General features: G+C 43.1%; 1 protein-coding gene across 2 annotated transcripts in view; it reads left to right on the forward strand.

Moving 5' to 3' along the window:
* The first annotated feature begins 8096 nt into the window (after positions 1-8096).
* RAD18 (RAD18 E3 ubiquitin protein ligase) overlaps positions 8097-21387 on the forward strand; it is a 97551-nt gene continuing 84260 nt past the window's right edge. The window contains exons 1-4 of one of the 2 annotated variants that reach the window (XM_043886258.1): positions 8097-8344; positions 12083-12164; positions 18218-18279; positions 19909-19979. In XM_043886258.1, coding sequence (XP_043742193.1) covers positions 8294-8344; positions 12083-12164; positions 18218-18279; positions 19909-19979 — 266 coding nt within the window. In that variant the 5' untranslated portion in view covers positions 8097-8293. The remainder of the gene's footprint in view (positions 8345-12082; positions 12165-18217; positions 18280-19908; positions 19980-21387) is intronic. The other variant, XM_043886257.1, reaches the window with a different exon arrangement.

Raw genomic sequence — 21387 nt, forward strand, 5'->3', positions numbered from 1 at the left:
CCTCCAGGGGATCTTCCCGACCCAGGGATCGAAACTGTGTCTCTTAGTCTTCTGTATTGGCAGACTGTTTTTTTTTTTTTTTTTTTTTTTAACACTAGGGTCACCTGGGAAGCTATTTCTGCCCCAGGCACTAGATTAAGCCCTTTATGTACATTTTCTCATCAAATTCTCAAAACCACTCTTGAAGGTAAGCAACTGGCTTCCCTGGTGGCTCAGCAGTAAAGAATCTGCCTGCAATGCAGGAGACGCAGGAGACAAGGGCTCGATCCTTGGTTCAGAAAGATACCCTGGAGAAGGAAACAGCAACCCACTCTAGTATTCTTGCTTGGGAAATCCTATGGACAGACGAGCCTGGCGGGCTACAGACCATGGGGTCGCAAAGAGTCGGACACAATTTAGCGACTAAACAACAACAAACCCTTCTTAAACCCCATTCTGCAGAAGAGAAAAGGGAGGCTCTGAGAGACTAAACAACTTGTCCAAGGTCAGGCTAGGAAGTGAAAGAGCCTCATCTAAGCCCAGTCCATTTAACCCTGCAGCCTTATACGTTCATTGTCCTGCCTGCCCTGAAGCAAGTTCATCACAGCAGGGTTAGCAGCAGACTCCCAGGATTAAGAAGGCTCTCTGTGGGCAGAAGTCCAGGAAGACTCCAGGGCCTTGCCTTTCCCGTGAGCCCTCTGATTGATCTTGACTTTGAAGAGAACAAGATCTTCTGCCAGCCTCAGGGAGTCCATCAGTAACCCCAGAGCTACTCAACACTCCCTGGTGGCCTCTAGCTAATTCCAGGCTCTGACAGGGTGAAACCTGCTGAGGGGCTGGGTTTGGGGTGCATTCTGTAATCTGTTTACTGGCTCAAAGCAGCCATGCTCACTTAAGAACCCCAAAGCAGAAGCCTCTCGTTCATTCAACAAGGATGTGGGAAGCACCTTTGTGTAAGCCTTGCCCCAAGCTGGCTGCTGGGGAAATAGATGAATGAGACCCAGTTCCTACCCTAAGGCTGCTCACAGTCTAGTTGCACAAGATGATCGCTCCAGAATCCCAAAATCAACTTTGGCTTATTACGACTATGTTCAAAATGACGGCATCTCTGGCCCACAGAAGCACAAGAAAAGGCACGTTTTAGCTGCCTGATGGCTTTGCCAGCCACAAAGCAGCCCATTGCTGGACTGCTTACTTCAGGGCATATCTGTGTTTAGGATTCTGTGAATGACAAACTATCCAACCCAAACAGCCTTAAGGAAAGAGAATTTATTGGCCCACACAGCTGGGAACTCCAGGCTAGGACAAGGCCCGGGCACAGATGTTCGGAGCGTGGTGCTGCATCCTGGCCACAGTCCCTTCCTCTCAGGCGGGCTTTGCTGAGCTCTGCCTGTTAACTGAAACAGACCCAGGGACTCTCTGATATCTCTCGATTGCCTGACGGCTACAGAAGCTCTCCCTACCTGCACCTCCTCGTCTTCAACACAAGGAAAGGCTTAAGTTTAATTCACCTTAGTCAGAATTGCCCTGCAGGTCATCCCTGAAGCAGCCAGAGGTCAGCAAGCCCCAGTGTCCAGGGCAGTGTTAACCCCACCCACACTTTCTATCAGGAGATCCTGGGGGTTGTACTCATACTGTGGTAAATAATAAATGGTCACCGAGTTGTTGGGTGATCAGCAATAGCTAATTGGTACACTAGAAAAATGCTCATGTGGATACATTTCAACTTCGCGTTTATGCCTGGACTCCAGGTTAACTTAATAAAGCTAATATTCATCAGTCACATGCTGGACCTTCTTCCCAGAACACAGTGTGGAGTACTTCACATACTCCACCTCCCTGAACACTTAAGACCACCCACAGGGGTCATTTTTGTTAGCATCCCTATTTGACACATGAGGAGGGTGAGGTGCAGGGGCTTTAAGTCCAGGATTCCATATCTGCTCTGCTCCCGACGCCCCATCTCCATATAAACGCTTTGCCTCCCCACAGCACCCATGGCCTAAGAGGAGTACAGCCATCCCCAGGCATGTGAATGAGGACTCTAAGGCCAGATCGCCTGGCCCTCCCTGCCTTACCAGCCAAGAAGCCTCAGGAAAGTTCTCTGCGGTCTTGCCCCTCAGTTTCATCACCTCTAAAGCAGGGACAGTACCAGCGCCCACTGCGGAGGCATGTTGTGAGACGTAGGTAAGTTAGTGCATAAGACGTGCTTGGGACAGTGCCTGGCACAGAGAAAACCCTCAATACATGTAACTGCTATAAAGATGATCTTTCCTTCTGGAGAGTCCCAATTCCAGTGGCCCAGGCCCAAAGCCAAAGTTGTCCTTTTCCACAATGGGCCTTGGGGCCTTTGTGTAAGTCAGCTAGCTGACCGACTGCTCCTGGTGCAGAGGCCCACATGAGAACATACATGTTTACAAATGCATCTGTATTGAGCACTTGCTGTGTGCCACACACCATTCTAAGCAACTGACATGGACTATCTCATTCTCTTGCCACAGAGAAACTATAGGGTATTAACTATTATTGAGCCCATCAGGTTCAGAGAAGTAGTTACTTTCTGCAGAGCACACGGTTGATAAACAGTAAACCTGAATACTTGTGGAAGAGGCCAACTCAAAACAACAGAGGTGGCTGGCTACCCCCTGGGCCCCCATCCCTGCCCCCATATAAACTACCTTGTTTCCAATATGCCCAGCCTAGGTATCCATTTCAGCAATGTCAAACACATAGACACCCATGTCTGCACGGGCCCTTCGAGATTCCTGGTGGCCCCCAGATACACAGACACTACTTAGACAAGTGGCTGCAGGATGGCAGGATCAGGGCTGAATGTGACGCTTTGATGCTTAGAGGCCCAGCACAGGCCCCTTAGTGAACGTTTGATTAAATGCAAGGATCAGATGAAATAAATACATGTGGAATGCATGGGGTGATTTCTCCTCTGCATTTCCTTCTCAAAGCTTGGGCCCACATCCAGCCCAAATCCCTACTGCCCTCATGTGGCCATTTTAAAAATAGCAGGTGGGATCCGTGGGTCAGGAGCCGCGGGGATGATTACTTGAGCCGCGGATTGGCATCTGGAGGGGAGGGGAGGGAGTCTTGTGAGAACCGAATCCGCGGGATCTGACGTCATCTCCGGGTAGACAGTGCCGGAAGTGCGTTGATTTGTAGGAGACTCTACTGGAGTTGTAGAGGACTGCTTGTTGTGAGGAAAAACCACACATTTGGTGACCAGAAGTCTACAAAGTGAAGTGTCATGTAGGGCTAGTGAAGGAAACGCAGGGGAAGAGAGACGCAGTAGGGAGCAGTTGGATGTTCCGTAAATAGTTCGTCTAATTCAGTCCTGTAACTTGAGAGCTGGGTTTCAGTGTTTGATTAGGGTCAGTTTCAGCCTTTCCGCGCAGCATCGCTTCCTGGAGGGTGCGTTCTCCACATCATGTCACATCAAGGGCTCTGTGCTGTTCGGTTCCCCCTTCCAGGATGGCTGAGGGGGGTCGGTAGGTACAGGTGGGTTCACCCTCAGCCCTCCACTGTGGCCTGATCATTTGGAACCTAAGTATCCCACCCCCAAGAACCCTACTGGTCTTACAATGATTTTATAATTTTGTTTCTTCTGTATTTATCAACTATAATTCTCATCCACAGAGGCTAGTATTTGCTTAAAATACAGTTCATTCTGGAAGAGAAGAATAAATGCTTAATTCTTTCTCCTTATTTATCAACTTTAAGAGTAAGAAACCAGTACAATCCCTACCTCCATTGGTTGAAAATGAGGACTTTCTTTGCTTCTGCTGAGATCCATTATAAATTCCTGGATTTTAAAATAGTCAGTGCATTCCAGTGAGTTACAGTCTATATTCTTTCTGTGGCTTAGGTCAGCAGGGGCAGCTTTAAGCTGGCTCCATTCATTTTGGGCAGCTTCCTCATTTGGGCACAAGAAGATTTCCCAGGCTCCTCTTGCACCTACTCTGCCCCAGGTCTAAAATGAGCCACATCTCCAAGGAGCCCTGATTCCTCTTCATGGGGACAGTATTTAGGGACCTGTGCACTAGTCAATGGTGGGGCTGAGATTTGAACTCAGGCAGTCTGACTCCAGAGCCAGTACTCTTAACCCCTCTGCCCTCTGGTTAACAATGGGTATTAATGATAATAACAGTCCTATTTATTACTATTACTCCTACTGCTATAACCAGCCACTCACTCTGTGTCAGTCACCTTAGTAGGTGCCTCCCAACATTTAAAAAACACAAAATTATTCTAAAAGCCCTCGGACACAGGCATTGTATTCTTATTTTTAAAAAGAGGAAACTGAAGCTCTGAAAGGTAAATGACTCATCCAAGATCACCTGATCAGTGGCAGAGCGTGGATGAAAACTGAGGTCTGTGTGACTCTGAATCTTGTTCCTTTAGTCAACAGAGAATTCTGTCCTGAGTGATTCCCACCCTGCCTCCTTCCGGTGGTCCCTAGCTCTGCTCCCTTAGCCCTAGGCACTGTCTGCGTCCCAGAGTCCCCAGGCCAGGTGATCCACACATCCTCACTCGAGGCTTGGCAGGGATCCTGGAGGAAGAACGGGGGATAGAGAGGAGTGTGATGAAGAGAGACCCCAAAAAGGAAGGTGGGGGGAGGGCCAAGACCTCTCAAGATAAAACCAGACCAGGCCCTACATTCAGCTGGAAGAAAGTCCTTTGATTAAGGTTGTCAGATTTGGCAAATAAAACTACAAGATGCTCAGTTAAATTTGAATTTCAGATACACAGTGAATAATTTTTTAGTCTAAGTATATCACATGCCATGTTTAGGATCTACTTATATTTAAGCTTCCCTGACCTGATAGCTCAGTTGGTAAAGAAACTGCCTGCAATGCAGGAGACCCCAGTTCAATTCCTGGGTTGGGAAGATCCGCTGGAGAAAGGATAGGCTACCCACCCCAGTATCCTTGGGCTTCCCTGTGGCTCGGCTGGTAAAGAATCCGCCTGTAATGTGGGAGACCTGGGTTCGATTCCTGGGTTGGGAAGATCTCCTACAGAAGGGAAAGGCTACCCACTCCAGTATTCTGGCCTGGAGAATTCCATGGACTGTATAGTCCACGGGGTCGCAAGGAGTCGGACACGACAGGGCCACTTTTACTTTCTGTACTTAATCTGGCAGCCCTGTCCTGGATCCTCACAATAGGAGAGTCTACTGAGCACTGACTTGAGTTTTTTGTACAGAACATTTTGTTTTTACTTCTGAATAAGGAAGTACAATCTCTTTATTGATCTAACAGAAGGAGAAAGTCTGTGGAACCAGCAGCTTGTTAAAGGAGATTGACTCCCACGGGTGGATAAATATAATGGGGGGAGGGAAGACAGATGCTTTTTTTTTTTCTGAGCTCAAAGTGGCTTTCAGAAACCTGCTTGTGCCCTCATGTGGACTTTCCTTCCCCGGGCTCAGAGGTGGGCTTGATCTGGTGCTGTTGAAGAGGGTGGGAAGGGAACTGCTCAGCCATGGAGATGATTTATGGGAATGTGGGCTTATTCCGGTGATTCACTCAGTCATTCAGTCTCACCAAGCAGCTGGTGGCAGGAACTCAGAGATGAATGGCATTGGGTGCCGCCCTGGAGGCTCTTCAGAGCCCGAGAGGTGGATTTGGACCCCAGGGTTCAACAAGTGATGCCTGCTTTTAAATCTGTCTTCATAGTTGAATGAAGAATCTGATTCTTTGTGACCCCATGGACTGTAGCCTGCCAGGCTCCTCTGTCCATGGGATTCTCCAGGCAAGAATACTGGAGTGGGTAGACATTCCCTTCTCCAGGGGATCTTCCCCATCCAGGGATTGAAGCTGGGTCTCCTGCATGGCAGGCAGTTTCTTTACCATCTGAGCCACCAGGGAAGCCCAGTTGAATGGGAAGCATGCATTTCTTTCTCTGTCTTCTCTCTCCCCTTCCTTCCCCATTCCTTTTTCTCTTTTCTCATCTCCTCTCTATCCTTTTCTCACCTCCTCAGTACTTTGCCACCTTAAACTGTGTAGCCAAATAGTCCCATAAAGGAACAATTACTGGTGCACTCAGACTTGGGATCTGCTCTTGGTCTCATTTTCCTTATCTTCCCAAGTCTACCCTCTCTCCCTGCATCTAGAACTAGGCTGTGCATCCAAGGAAGCCTGGATCCAATGTAGCCAGTGCATCCTGGAGTTCATTTACATTCCCTTTTCTGACTGGCTGACACAAACCCACTGCATCCCCTAACCTGCCACTCTCCACCTTCCTTTTGGAGCCCCACTAGGTCCAGCATCCTGGGTATCTTAGATCTCTGTCCTGAGGCCTTGTCTGCTCAGTTATTCCTCCATAAAGTGTCAATGGGTGATCCCTTCTGGTTTGGGGCTAAAAGATCTAGATTCAAGGCTGGACTTTGCCACTGATGAACTGTGTGATCTTGAATGAGTCCTTTTGCCTCTTTGAGCTTCAGTTCCTACATCTATAAAAGGGGATAATTCTCATGATGAGGGCCTTACGAGAATGTGCTGTATTGGTTAATATGGACTCTTAAGCTAGACTGGCCAAGTTAAGTCCTTCCTCTTCCACTTACTAGCAGAATTCCCTAAGTCAGTTAATCTGTATATTTCCCTTTCCTCATTTGATTGGAGTGAGCCTGAAATAAGTCAATATGTGTAAAAAAAATCTAGGACAGTGCTTTGTCCTCATAAGTGTCTTTGTCCTCATAAATGTCTTGGGCCTTATAAGTGTCAGCTATTATTATAAAGGCTATTAAAGTCCTCTGTCCAAATGCTATTAATATCATTACTGCCCAGTGAGTCTTTGGGCATAGACTGGGAAAAATCAATAAAGAACATCTCTGGCTCAACTAAGTACAAACTCTGGTCAGAGTTTCTTATGAAGAGGGTCCAAAGTAGTGAAGCCTCAACCTCTCTGAGTCTCAGTGTCTTTGTCTTTAAAATGGCAATGGCAGCCTCACTTCTGCCTACTTCAGAGGGAAGCTGTGACTGGCCAATGGTAAACACTTCAAAAAATGATTGCAGGAATGGATGAATGGACCACATGCGGTGGCAGTGGCAAGCCACAGGGGTCTTATAACTGTGCTGACTTGCTGCCCATGAGACCTGGTGTGACAGGTCCACATCAGACAGCCTATCCATGAGTGCTGAGTTGAGCAGACAGTCTGGGTGATGTGCTGGTTGGCACTTCATGTTTGGATAACAAGCACTCATACTCGCTCAGTGAGAGTATAAATGTATCAGTTCAGCCTTTTTGCAAAGTCATACAGTGCTTGCTATCGTGGTGTCAAAAGAGCACACAAATTGACTTAGTTCCATTTATAGGAAATTATCCACAGATATTCTGGCTCAGGTATGCCAAGATTTATATAGATAATGTGTTCACTGCAACTGTTTGCAATAATGAAAAACTGGCAACAACCTAAATGGTTGTCAGATGGGCACAGGTAAATAAATTGTCGTACATCTGCATTACGGACTACATAGCTATTAAAAGGAATGAAGTATATCTATATGTGTTAACATGGAGAAGTCTCAGGATGTCTGTAGGTAAACAAACAGAAAAATTCAAGTTGACAGAGGTATACATTTAATATAATAACATTTGTGGGGAAAAACCCTGTATCTGCGTTTCTGCACAGGAAATATTTGGAAGGCTATGCTCCAAAGTTAAGATGTTAAATTAGGTTAACCATCCTATGCGAGAAAAGAACTCCTGTTTTAAGTCCAGAGGTTCTATTTGTAGCTTGGTCAAGGACTGTGTAACTCAAAGAAACTCTATTCACTTTTTCTGAGCCGAAGCTTTCTCCTGCGTAAACTAATAATGATAATACTTACCTTGCAATGTTGTGATGGAGTGAGATGGAGAAATGGATGTGAAAACCCTGGCTCTGAGCAGGGACAGATCTTTACAGCAATCAGAGAGGGCGACCGAAAGGAGGAGGCATGAGCCTAGGCTTGGAAAGGTTTGACAAGGCCTGGATACGGTTTGATTCTAGGCTGTCTTTTTTCTAAAATTCAACAGGCATTCATTTAGTAAGGGTACAGCACAAAACCCGCCTGTGAGCTTTTTTTTAACCACACAGGTGCGCACAGACGTGTTGCCGGAGCCTGGCGCTTGAGCAATAAGAGCATCTTTGGCTGCGCTCCGCCCACGTACTGCAACTCCCAGCATGCTCTGCAAACGCGTCGGGCGCGTCGCGGACTGATGACGTAGCGCTGTAGCGCGGGGAATTTCGAGTGGCCGAGGAGCGCCGGAGACCAGCGGGTAGCGGACCCCCCCCCCCCCACCCCGCCCAGTTTCTTTAGAGGAGACCATGGATTCCCTGGTCGAGTCCCGGTGGCCTCCGGCCTTGGCAGTCATGAAGGTGAGTGCCCTGGGGAGTTCAGGGCCGTCTGGGCGACCGCGGGAGGCCAGCCCCACCTTAAGGAGGAGAAAGAACCGGGCGCCAGCGGCAAGCTGGGCCAGGGTACCCGGCTCTGCCCCGCTGCTTGCCAGCGCGTGACTCTGGGCCCCAGTTTCCTCCTCTGGCAAGTGCCGGGAACAGGCCTCGGTCACTGATGGTGAGCCGAGATTGGCCGTCGTATGGAACGGGATATTCTGCGGTTCAGCCACAACAACAGCAATGATCTTGAGAGAAACATTACTCCAAACAGTGGAAATGACAGTGACAGCTAATCTTTTCTTAGGGCTCACTGCGTGTCAGGCATTATGTAAACTCTCCCAGTACGTTAGTGGAGAATCTCCCACAGTGACACCGGACAGAGTTTGGCTGGATCTTGCATCAAAAAACATTTATTTAATCACCTAGCAAAGCAGGTAGTCTCCTTTATATTTTCTTTCATTTCTTTTACTTAGGCTCAAGAAGCCTAGTGCTAATTTGCGTTAAGTCCTCCCTGACTGTGTTCTCTTAACTTTTGTGCAGCTCTCTCTCAGACAAATCTGGATTCTCGCTTAGACCAGCCTTTCATTTTATTGAAGTTTGTTACTATTAAATAACATTGATTTTTGCTCCATGGACAATAGTGGTGAGTCCTGGATTCCTATAGTGTTTGATCAAGAGCGAATACCCTGTGCTGTACTAGCTAAGAATCAGTTGCCTGGTTTTTCTCCTTGTTCTGTGATTATTTCAGGGTGTGACTGAGTAGGATCACGTTCTCCTTCTGTTGCTCCGTTTTGTTAACTAGGAATTACGCTGTCTGCCCCACTCACTCATAAGATGACTTTGAGGATTAAGTGAAGGGACTTGGAAGAGGTTAGTATCTGCTGTCATCGGTGTCATCTGAAGTGCTTGGTGACTTGAGATCTCCCCATAGTGAAAAGCTGACATCGTGGGAGGATTTTGGAAAGCTCTGGTTCTGTGTTTGTGGTGGCCTTGCCACCAGTGTACAGTGGAGAAGAGCATATATTGAGTTCTAGTGGTTCTGTGTTAGTCTGCCTCCTATTTAACTGTGTGACCTTGATTCGGTTACTTAACTTCGCTGAGCCTGAATTTCTTCAACTATAAACTGAAGACAGAAATAGTTCATATAGTTGGTTAAATGAGTTGATGTGTGTGGGTGGGGATCCTGTTTGGTTTATTCACAGTGCCTAACACAATGCCTGGCACATAGCAGGTGCTCAAAAATTATTTGCTTATCCATTGAAGGTTTTTTTGTTGTTTAGTCGCTAATTCGTGTCCGACTCTTTTGTGACCCCATGAGCTGTAGCCAGTCAGGCTCCTCTGTCCATGGGATTTCCCAGGCAAGAATACTGGAGTGGGTTGTTATTTCCTTCTCCAGGGGATCGTCCCAACCCAGGGATTGAGCCCACGCCTCCTACATTGGCAGGCAGATTCTTTTACCACTGAGCCATCTGGAAAGACCATCTAGAAGGTAGTAAGCATTAAATTAATATATCTTTATTATTATTATCAACACACAATGTGTTATTTCTCCCCCTGCTTTTTATTTGTTGTCATAAAGATTATAAATTGAATAAGGGGAGCGAAAGGTCTGTAACTTGTAAAGCTACCTGCTTTGTAGATTTAAGCGTATTTTATGTATTCCTACAAACTTCCACAGTGTCCTTTAGTGGCGGGTTCCATGTCTCTGGGTTGGCTGTCGCATGACAGCCTGAGTGTAGGATTCAGCACCAGAGTGTTCGGTGGTGTAACTGACTGAGCCCATATTAGAATCATGGAATCTGAAGGGCGAAAAGCCAGCCCCCACCACTATTCTAATTCCTTTTACAGTGTGTCCACCCATTTCTCTTCTGGTGTTTGCTTGAACTCCTCTAGGGACAAAGAATTAGCTGTTTCCAGAAGTAGCTCTATTTGGAGTTCTTTCTTATAATGAATAGAAATCAGACCCCAAATCCATAATTCCTAACTGAGGATCCATGGAAAAGTTTTGGTGTTTGGAATTACTGATATATTGTTTTCTGTATGTTTTTTTTAAGAAGAGAATTCACAATTTTCATTTATTTTTCAAAGGGATCTATGATCCCTAAAACTTAAGAACCATTGCTTGAATGATTCAGTCCTCTCACCTGTTCTGTACTTTCCCCTTCTACTTTCTGTAAGTTGAGGAAATCTCAGGGCATCCACTGAACTGGACGTTTGTACAGGAATGTTACAGCTCATCCGATGCAGTGTCACCTTCCACGGATCTTGCTCAGCACATCTGGCAGAACCGCTCCTCTCGGAGAGGATGGCAATCGTGACAGAAGCAAATAGACCAGGTGCCAGGTCTTTGGCTTCTGATTCTGCCTCTGCTCTTAATTGATTTTCAGCACAGTCCTCTAGCTTTTTGCATCAGGGGTAGATTACCACTCAAAATAATTGTAGATTTGGGCATTTGAATGTTTATTTCCCTGGTTTTACTGTACCAGAAATTTGTTTTTGACAGATTATAGGTGGATATTTGTAGATAGTAGAAAAAATTAAAATTTAGAGTAGGATAAAGGAGAAAAAGTTATGTAGCATCCTACTATCCAGAGAGAACCGCTGTTTAATGTTTGCTCTTATTGTCCTTCAGTTTTTCTCATGTCTGCTTATGCACACACATACCCACAGTGTGTATCTGTATTTAAAATTTGGAATCACCGTGGAGTCAACTTCTTGGATTTGACTCCATTTGTAATCTCTATAGGCTTCATCTGTAAAATTGGCATATGGATGCTACAGACCTCCTAAGAAAATTAAACTACATAGTTCTGTTGTTATGTATTATTGTTGTAGATTCGTTCTCTGATTAATCTTTTTGTCAGTACTTTTAAATTTGGGCTTTCCAGGTGGTAAAGAAACCACCTGCTAAGCAGGAGAAGCGGGTTCGATCCTTGGGTCGGGAAGATCCCTTGGAGAAGGAAATGGCGAGCCACTCCAGTATTCTTTTTTTTTTTTTTTTTTTTGCACTCCAGTATTCTTGTCTGGGAAATCCCATGGACAGAGGAGCCTGGCGGGCTACAGTTCATGGGGTCACAAAGAAATGGACATGAATCAGCAACTAACAACAACTTTTAAATTTAGGTCAGACACTCACATGTTTCAAAAAGTATGTGAAATAGCACCTTGCCTGGTGGTGGAGCAGTTGAGACCCCACCGGGTAGTGCCATGCAGAAAGGCCTGGACTGACGGGCAGCAGGGAAGCCGGAAGTTTCCTGGTTGACCGATGGGCACTCTACAGTAGCCTGCTCTAGATACACGTTTACTCGTTTGTGAAGCAAGGGTCTTAGTTGGATACTTTCTGATGTTTGTCTGTAGTATTCCTTGATTTGGGGACCTTTCACCCAGCAGTGACTGTAGGCCAGGGAGTGGGGTCTGAAGAGGAGAAGGCTGGGATAGAAGCTGGAAACACTTGGCAAGTGGAACAATAGAGTAGGCCTCTTTTTTGTGAAGGGCTGGCAATATGGAGTGGAAATCTGAATAAGTCATATGGGGGAGGTTTTTCTCTACCTTGCAGTTTACGTGGACTTAACTTTTAAATTTATATCTATGACCCAGAAGTAGTATTAAATTATTTTTTTTTAGGGGATGGAGAAAGAATTCTGTGGCAGATGCTCCAATTGGCAGATGTTCCCATCTTGGTGACTTTCTGATAGGTATATATGTATTTTTGTATTTCAGACAGTAGATGATTTGCTGCGGTGTGGAATTTGCTTTGAATATTTCAACATTGCAATGATGATTCCTCAGTGTTCACATAACTGTAAGTATGCATTGTTTCTCTGAGTTAGAAAAATGTGATTTTTACATAACGTGTTAATTTGACACCGAAGATAAGTACACATATTTATTTACACCTTTAGCCCCTCTCTCTTGAGGTTTTTGGAAGGTCTTTCCGCTATCTTCCTCTTGGATACTTTTATGCCTTTTATAACATTTATGGGAATAAAGATTTTGATCACTATATATGGTTATTTGTCCAGCACTTTTTAGATTTTAAATTTCATAATTTTTGTTTTTGACAGGGTACGAGATAGGTGGTTCAACCAACTAGTCCTTGGTGTAGAATTTTAAAGTTTAAAAATCCTCGTGGATGAGTTCTCCCACTCAAGACTATTACAGACAGTTTTATCACTTAACTTGCTTTGTGATGGTGGAAAGACTCACATATTGAAATGTGTCTGTACTTCACTTTGTGAGTCCAGTATGTACGCATTTTTATACTGTTGTTTGACGTATTTAGTACACAGGGGTGCACCTGTCCTTGTTCAGTATCTGGCTGTCCAGTTTATGGCTTATCTAGGCTTATGATCTTTCTTATTCTCTATCTTTGAGTTGATTTGTGTTGGAAAGTTAAAAAAAAAAATTAGGCTTAAAAATGGCTTTAGTGGGTAGTAGTAGCTTTGGTGGAAAAGTTTCCATAAAGAAGACATATAGTAGCAACATGGGCATGAGAGATAAGCTAAGATTGACATAGCTCTTCACTTACTAGGTGGGTGAGTTTTCAAAGGCCCATCATTTCTTCAAATGTGAAATTCTAGAGTAGTTTCTGCCTTAGGAGATGGTTGGGAGAGTCAGATGTAGCGAGTCCAAGGTCTGGCACGTTATAGGGCGTGAGTAAGTCTTAGTTTCCTTCTAGGGTAGATTCATATTAGGAACCAACAGAAGTTTTGGGGATTGTTTCTAAATCTGTGTTAAAAGCTTCTTGATTTAGATATAATTTACATGTAACGAAAGGCATCCATTTCAAGCAGCAGTAAAGTGTATAAGTGTCAGTAAGTTTCAACAAATGTTTATACCATATAACAATTATGGTTAAGCTTGAACATTTCTATCACTGGATAGAGTTCTCTCCATGTCAGTCAGTATGGCCCCAGGGAATTTACATATGGGTCTGTTTCTGGATTCTCCTCTGTTCTGTTGTTCTTTATGTCTATATCCTTCACACTGTCTTAATTATTGTAGCCTTTTTAGTAAGTCTTCAAGTCAGGTTTTGTCGCTACTCCAACTTTGTTTTTCTTTATCAACATTGTTTTGGTTCTTTTAGGATCTTTGCATTTTGTATGCATTTTCATATAAATTTTAGAATCAGATTGTCGGTTTCTTTCCAAGAAAAAGCCTGCTGGGATGTTTACTGGGATTGCACTAAATCTAGAGATCAGTTTGAGGATAATTAACATCTTAACAGTGTTGTCTTCAATATATAATCTTTTGCCTCATATCTGTGGTACTGCACAACCTCTGGGACTGCAGCAAACTGCCCAGCTGTCTTTTGTTCCTCGTGGCCCCCAGGCACCCGTCAGCACTCTGAGTCAGGCAAAGTAGAGGCAGTCCCTCAGCTTCTGGAGAGACTGAGATGCTGGTCGCATCCTTCTCTCTTCTCTTTCACCAAAGGAGAAGCTGCTGAGCTGTACGCGCCTCCATCTGTACTGCGGGTCCTCTGGAGCAGCGGTCCTGTTCTTTTCTGTTCTCATTAGTCTCCCAGCTTCTAGAGTGAGTCTGTTCAGTGCTGTGGGTTGGGTGAGATAGTAACAAGTCTCTTAGGCAGCCTGCTGAAAAGTGGGAATGTTGGATGCATGTTCTTCCCTAAAGAGAAGCTAAGAGGTGGGCATTCCTCCTGTTTACTCCCAGGGGAGGAGTGATGGTGAATGATTGGGTCCTCATCCAAACCTTTGTTCTCAGTGACTCCTGGTTCCTTTTCTTATCAGAGCTTTGATTCAGGCATGGTGCCCCAGGCATGTTCAGTTCCTGGGGCAGCCCCATGAGAAGTCTGAACTTTTCATCTGTGATTGAGTCTTCTGTCTCTCCTTTCCCTGGGAAAAGCTGGGAGTTATGAGTCTCTCTCTGATTATGTGGTGCTGAGCCAAGGATAGGAACTCTGGCAAGCGAGGGCCGCTTATTTCCTACCAGCTTTGATATGACTGATTTTGTGCTTGTCTTGGGGTATGTGAGCATCTGAACTGGTATCCGCATTTCTCACAAAGGGAGTTGGTTCCTGTCTTGTTGATTTGTGTTACCGTGGGGAAAGCCCCGGCTGGCTTCCTGTTCTGCCATCTTTGTGACATCACCCACTCACTCTGGCTAATCTACTGTCATACTAAGGTATGGTGCCCTGGGGTGTCTACTCAATGCCCAAGTGTTTAGTAAGGTTTCTCCAAACTGGCTGCTAGAAATTTTATGAACTCTTGGCCCTTTGTTACCACTCCACTTTTGGTTCTTTCCCTGGAAGTTGATCTTTGTCTGGCCTCATGGATCCCTGTATATGTGCAGATTTAAGTTCAGTCATAGAACTGAGTAGATACTTACGCAGGTTTCTGGAGGTCTTCGCATATGTGGAGCTTCTTTCTTTTTGGTACTCTGCTGTGTGAATTATAGCTGCGTGGATTGCCCTGAACTCTGATCTTTGTTTCCTCAACTAGCAAGACTGATGGGCCTTTGGCTTTCCTTCCTGTGCTGTGGTCAAGAAATTGCATATGGGCAGGTATCCTGGGCTGTGGTAGAACTTCTCTCATTTCTATAGTTGTCCAAAGTCTGAAAATAGAGAGTTTTTTCATATTTCCCCCCAGTGTTTTAGTTGTTTGTAGGAGAGTAACTTTGAATATTGGTTACTTTCTCTTGGACAAACATGGAAGTCTACTCTGTAGAATTTAATTATGTCATTTTAGGGAAGAAAGATGACTTTTTAAATTAATTTCGTGAACCCTACTTAGCTGAAAAATTGGTCTTTACTTCCATTCTCTTTTTTTCTTGTTTCTTTGTCACATACAGTTATCACTGATGTCATTATTTATCTAAGAAATCGGTGGAGAGTACTTCCAATAATGATAATTTATTTTACGAGTGGTTATTTTTCATATTCTACCTGTCATGACTCAGTACACTTTTCTACTAATCACCCATTGTCACAGGTTCCCTCAAGACTAAAAGTTGCTCTGGGTCTATAATTGTGTTAATGACACAAAAACCCCCAGAGCTTAGTAGGAGGGAGACTTAGCTGTCATACTCTGCTGTCATCCTGGATTGACTGGAATTAGTGACCCAGAATCCTAGCCACTTTGCTGGTCCTTAAACATTTCAGGATTTGTCTTTTTACATTCCTTCATTCTGTTTTCCTGTGTTTAGATTTTTCAGTGTGGGTAACAAACACTACATTTGCGTATCTGCTGCTATTAAGCTTTGAGTGAGGTGCAGTGGCAGAATGTGAGGCAATTAAATTGATCCAAATTCATGTTGTTAAAGGCTACTTTTGTGGGGAGAGGGCCTGAGCTTACTCCCATCCATAAAACACCATTAAGTGAGAAATGTTCTCACTAATAGATTGATCTGCTCAAGTGCCAGTTTGCTTTGCATTTGCGCGGTTTTTCTGACTAGATAGTGGGAGATGCTCAAATATTTACTGCTAGATGAAATTATTGGCTTTTAGGTACTATTAAATTACCACTATTTTAGAGATGAACCAGCAGTCATTTTTCTTTTCCTTTTGTGAATTTTGACCACTAAATTAATTGAGGCTTATACTGGAATAAAAAGTAACTTAATTTTACTAAAAAAAAAAAGAGATGTGAAGTGTTCCATTTATTGACATTTGCTCAACTAACAGGCAGTGTAATATTCTTTCAGACAAATAATCAGTGTTATTCTTCTTTTTCATTCTTATGAGGCAGCATTGTGAAACAAGACAGGGAAGAAGAGAGAGTTATTATATACGGAAAGAACATGCAATTACGCACAACCGCACTTACAGAAATGCTGGAGTGCTGGTCGATAGTTGAAAGGACGTTATTCTCTTACTAGCTCACTGGTCACTTAACACTGGAATTGGAGGCAGAGGCCAGCTTTCCTCAGCTTTGAAAGGATCTCCTATTCCTTTCAAACTTGGAACTGGATTTTCTCTATTTTAATTGGACCCTTCAGAATTATTTTTGAGATGGTTTATTTTCTCATAAAATCCTTAAGATCACATGCCAAAAGGTTTGGTTTAAGTTTTAGCAACTTGATTTTTACTGTGAGGATGCTACGCTCTTCTGATACATAAAAGCCAGTAGATGGCTGTATCCTGTTGGAGATGAGAAATACCTCCTTCCCTGGGCTTGCTTGTTTCTATGAAGCTACCCTTTATTTCCTGGTTTTACTCTTCCTTCCCCCACCCTATACACATGGCTCACAGTTGAGCTTTGGGGTGGAAAACAAACTTCACAGGTGATTTAAATAAAGCCACGTAGGAATACATGGTTCGAAGGTCTTCAGCTGCTCTACTTTGAAATATGGTTGCTCACTGGAAAATAAATTATGCTGGTCTGCAGTTCACCAGCACATATTTGGTAGTAGGCTGGGAAGTTGAAAGTAAGCCAAGGGCTTGATCTGCTTTGGACTAGTGTCTGGTCTCCATATTTCAGAAGAAAACACAGATGAGATTATGCAGAAGAGAAAGCAGTGGCCTCATTTTACATACCCTAGTACGTGTGGAGGTACTGATTAGATACTAGAAGTATGTTAAAAGCATGGACTCTGGTACTTCCCTTTGCCACCTATTAACTCCACGATCACGGGCAAGTTGACTAAGCTCTATGCTGTGTTTTCCTTCTCATAAAATGGGATTCAGAGCTGCTATAAGGATTGAAAGTGTTCATACATCTACCATGCTTAACACAGAGCACACAGTAAGTGCACAATATTATGTTAATGAAATTGCCAATATTTGTCTCTTTTTTTTTTGACTTACCATAAAGTTTCATATGGTTCAACCTAGTAACAAAAACATATTAATTTTTAATAAATAATTGTTATTCAATCAGAATCACTTATTATGGTTGTGATTTATTGGTCACAGTTCATTGGTTCAGTATGACTAGGGGTAGAGTCTGTTAGACCACTTCACTAAGGTGTGTGTGTGTTAGTCACTCAGGCATGCCTGACTCTTTGCAACTCCATGGACTGTAGAAATATCTGCACCAATTAGTTAGCTCTGTCCATGGGATTTTCGAGGCAAGAATACGGGAGTGGGTTGCCATTCCCTTCTCCAGGGGATCTTCCTGACCCAGGGATCGAACCTGGGTGTCGTGCATTGCAGGCAGATTCTTTACTGTCTGAGCCACTGTGGATCCCCTTCACTAAAGTGAATTTGTGCTAATAGCGCATTAGCTACTAGTACAGTACCATTCTATTTGTCAGGTTTTAGGAGACCATTTTACACTGCCTTGGGTGTGCAGAATTTAGTTCATGCCAATTTCTACTTATTGTTAAAACTTAGTACATTGTCCTTAATACACTGAATTATATGTAATTGCCTCACTGCTTTCCTTGAGGTCAAGAACCTTTCCTTATAACAGCGCTTGCTGCAAAAGTATTTGTTAAATGCAGGATGAAGGACGTTATTTACAGAGTTAGGATGTAGAAATCCCTAATTTGATAATCTGGTATATATTATTTCTTAACACACATATAGATCTTGTTTCAAAATGTATATTTTAGAATGCTTGGCAGTGGAGATATCTGACGTGTTTATATAAAACTATCCTAGTTCTTACTTTGTTTCCTTCATTTTACAGATGGAAGATACAGAGAAAGATACCCATTGCTTATAGAGTTGTGACTCAGGATTACTATTATTTGATATGTATCGCTTTCCTAAGAATGCTACTAAGTCATATTTGCAACTGTGTATAGTTAGAGTCCATGTACTAGAATTTTAAGATTATAATGATAGACCTTAGAGGGTGGAAATATTCTAGGGCTTAAAATAACTAGTTAGAAGTTAGGTTCCAATATTATTATACAGCTTAACTAATTGATTATGTTGCATTTGTGTTTTTGCAGACTGTTCTCTTTGTATAAGAAAATTTCTGTCCTATAAAACACAATGTCCAACTTGTTGTGTGGTGAGTTTTTTTCTTTTCCTTTTTTCCTTTAAAGCTAACTAATTGGTCAGATATTTCTGCTTTATGTATGCACATAAGCCATGGGAAGATGCATGATTATTGAATTAAGCTATATAAAAAACATTTTCAGAAAAGACTTCTAAAATACATATATGGAGAACTGGGCTTTGTTCAACTGTTCATTAAGATTTCTGATAACCTAAATGTTTCTTAGGAAGAAAAAGCTAATGTTAAGATCAGGATATAGCACACTTTAAATCTTATGAACTATGTTTTTTTTTTTGTCTTTGATGGCCTTTTTTATTATTATTATTATTTTTAAAACACTCTAAGTCTCCGCATCAATTTAGCTATTCATGGGCGAGAAAGGGCTCAGAGAAGAGACCTCTGACAGTACAATGTCTTCTGTACCACACACCTTCATGCTCAGAGTATCTGGTGATGGATAGAGAGAGGGTGAGGCCCATGGAGCGCAGGGCTTGTTCCTGGCAGGGGATCACCGGCAGAGTCCCGGCCCCCGCTTTCCAGAGGCCTGTTAGCAGCCGAGGTGTCTATGGCCCTGATGCCAGAGGAGTTATCTATTTTCAGGATAAGCAGAGGCTGGCTGGCTGCTGGAGACTGAGTTGGGGACCTTTGACCAGTGCCCGCCTGTATTCAGAACAGCATCACGAGTGATGAACTATGTTTTTTATGACTCCTCATTTTTAAAAATTTCTCAACTTGGGTAGAAAATCTGATGGAAGGATCATTTATTTGCAAAGGATTGATATTTTAGTATTTGTGCAGCAGGCAAAGATTCAGTTTAACTGGCCCCTTACCTCTTGCCCAAATCAGACCTTCAGGGAAAACACCAGAAAATTTGTTACAGTTTTCAAAATATTTCATGTAGTTGAAATAGGTGAAAAGGTAGGTAAAAAGGGAAAGGAAATGGAGGAAGTAAAGAAAGAAAAAGAAGTGGTAGGGTCTGGTGGAAAGGACACTGGGGCTAGTTAAAGGGTTTCGGTTCTAGTTTGGTAGGTTGTTGGTGTCAGGATGTCATTGAATTCACTCTGCTTTCAAGTCTAAGTTCTACAATAACTAGGGATGCTGCTGTCCTCAAGGTGGTATCATCACAGAGATTAACTGTATGCAAAATATTCATGCTGTTCATTCTTCATGCTATTCATTCTTCATGCTAAATAACTACCAGGTTTATTGTTTTCCTCTTGCGTTCCTGAACACCGGTCTTGTTTTTAAAGTTGCTTTGAGCATCTCAGGCTCTTCCTGCATTACTGCTTAAAAGAGCATCTCTGTTCTTTGAAGGAGAAATTTTGAGGGGAACTTGTGTGCTGCCATTTTGAAGAAGGATTCTTGCTCATATTAGGTTTTATTTTAGGCTGTATAAAGGGCATATGTTTTTACCAGATGCTTTGGAGAGTTTTGAATCAGACTTCCAGTCAGCAGATAGTGATTCACTGTTTTAAAATTCCATATTAGTATGAGATAAATGAACTTTATTTTGAGGCTTTCCTGGAAGACTTAGTGGGATGGGGAGTCTCAGGAGGATGGGGCACACATTTTCAAAAATGAGATTATGACAAGTTAATTATTGTTGCTGACCTTTTTCCATCTGCTGTTTTTCTTTTCTAGACAGTCACAGAGCCGGACCTGAAAAATAACCGTGTTTTAGATGAACTGGTAAAAAGCTTGAATTTTGCACGGTATGATTTAATTTTGTGACTAATCCCTAACTGCTTTTGCCTTTGATATGTGTTCCCCCCTTTACTCTTTGAACTTCTGAGGGTTAGGGAATGCAGTGTTGCATATTTGGGGTAAAAGAAAGGATGCGACCATAGGCGTTAATCACATGTGAACAATCTGATCATATTAAGAGTCTTTTTCTTTACTTAACAGAAAATCTCCTGTATGAAAAACAAGTTAGAATGTAAATTTGGGAACTTTTGAGTAGTTCAGAAATACTTCAGCTTCATCTTTTGTTTTTCCTGCCCCGCATTAGAATCAGCCATGTTCCCAAGGAGCCCTGGTTCCTTTCTTTGGGGAGTGGTATTTAGAAATCAGGATCTGGAGCTGGGTATGCTCATTATTACTGGGGTGTCATTGCTTCTAAACCCTCTCAGTGGACAGAGCTGGGTAGCACATGCATGTGTATGTGTACACACATATGTATTACGGTTTCTGTGTCTGTTATATATTAATCCACTAATTCTTACTCTGATTTGCTCAGCATGTATAAAATGATGTGTAACGTGAAATATGTAATTGCTGGTGCTTTATGATGTGTAGTTTTACTTCTCAACTGTCAAGTGCGTGATGGTATTGAGCGAGCAGTCACCCAGAGGGATTTAAAAAGATATGTTCTATCAGATGATATGTTGACTTATTTTTAGTTTTAATCATGCAAGCCAAGCAAGAATTTTTAGTAGGAATGTACTGTATTTAGTTAATGGCTAGGTGGCTACATACTTAAGTGCAGTGACTTCCAAACTTGTTGGAATATTCTTAGAAGTACATTACATTGCTCCCAAAACTGTAAAGAAATTTCTTCCAATAGAATTGCAAGTTTATTCACTGGTTTGCATCCTAAAGGTGATCAGATTTACTCCTTTGAACTTGCCTAATGTGGCATTCTAGAAATTGGTTGGTTATTACCTTAAGCAAAGTCATGAGAAGGTGGTATACTTTGCTAGATTAAGACACTCTGAGAGTCTCTGATGCTCATAATTAAAGTGATAGCTTGTCTCCTTTTTATTTATTTATCTTTAGCTGTGCTGGGTCTTCGTTGCTGCACAGGCTTTCTCTGGTTGTGATGAGTGGGGGCTGCTCTCTAGGTGCAGTGCGGGGCTTCTCATCGTGATGGCTTCTCTTGTTGTGGAGCCTTTAACATTTGTGGCACATGAGCTTAATAATTGCAGTTCCGGGACTCTAGAGCACAGGTTTACTAGTTGTGGTGCATGGGCTTAGTTGCTCCACAGCATGTGGGATCTTCCTGGACCAAGAACTGAACTCATGTCTCCTGCGTTGGCAGTCAGATTCTTTACCACTGAGCCATCCAGGAAGTCCTGCTTTTCTTATTTCAAAGTCCTTCATCAGTTAGATTTTGAAGTCCAT

This window comes from Cervus elaphus, chromosome 24 (genome assembly GCF_910594005.1).
Source record: "Cervus elaphus chromosome 24, mCerEla1.1, whole genome shotgun sequence".
Classification (NCBI taxonomy): Eukaryota; Metazoa; Chordata; class Mammalia; order Artiodactyla; family Cervidae; genus Cervus; species Cervus elaphus.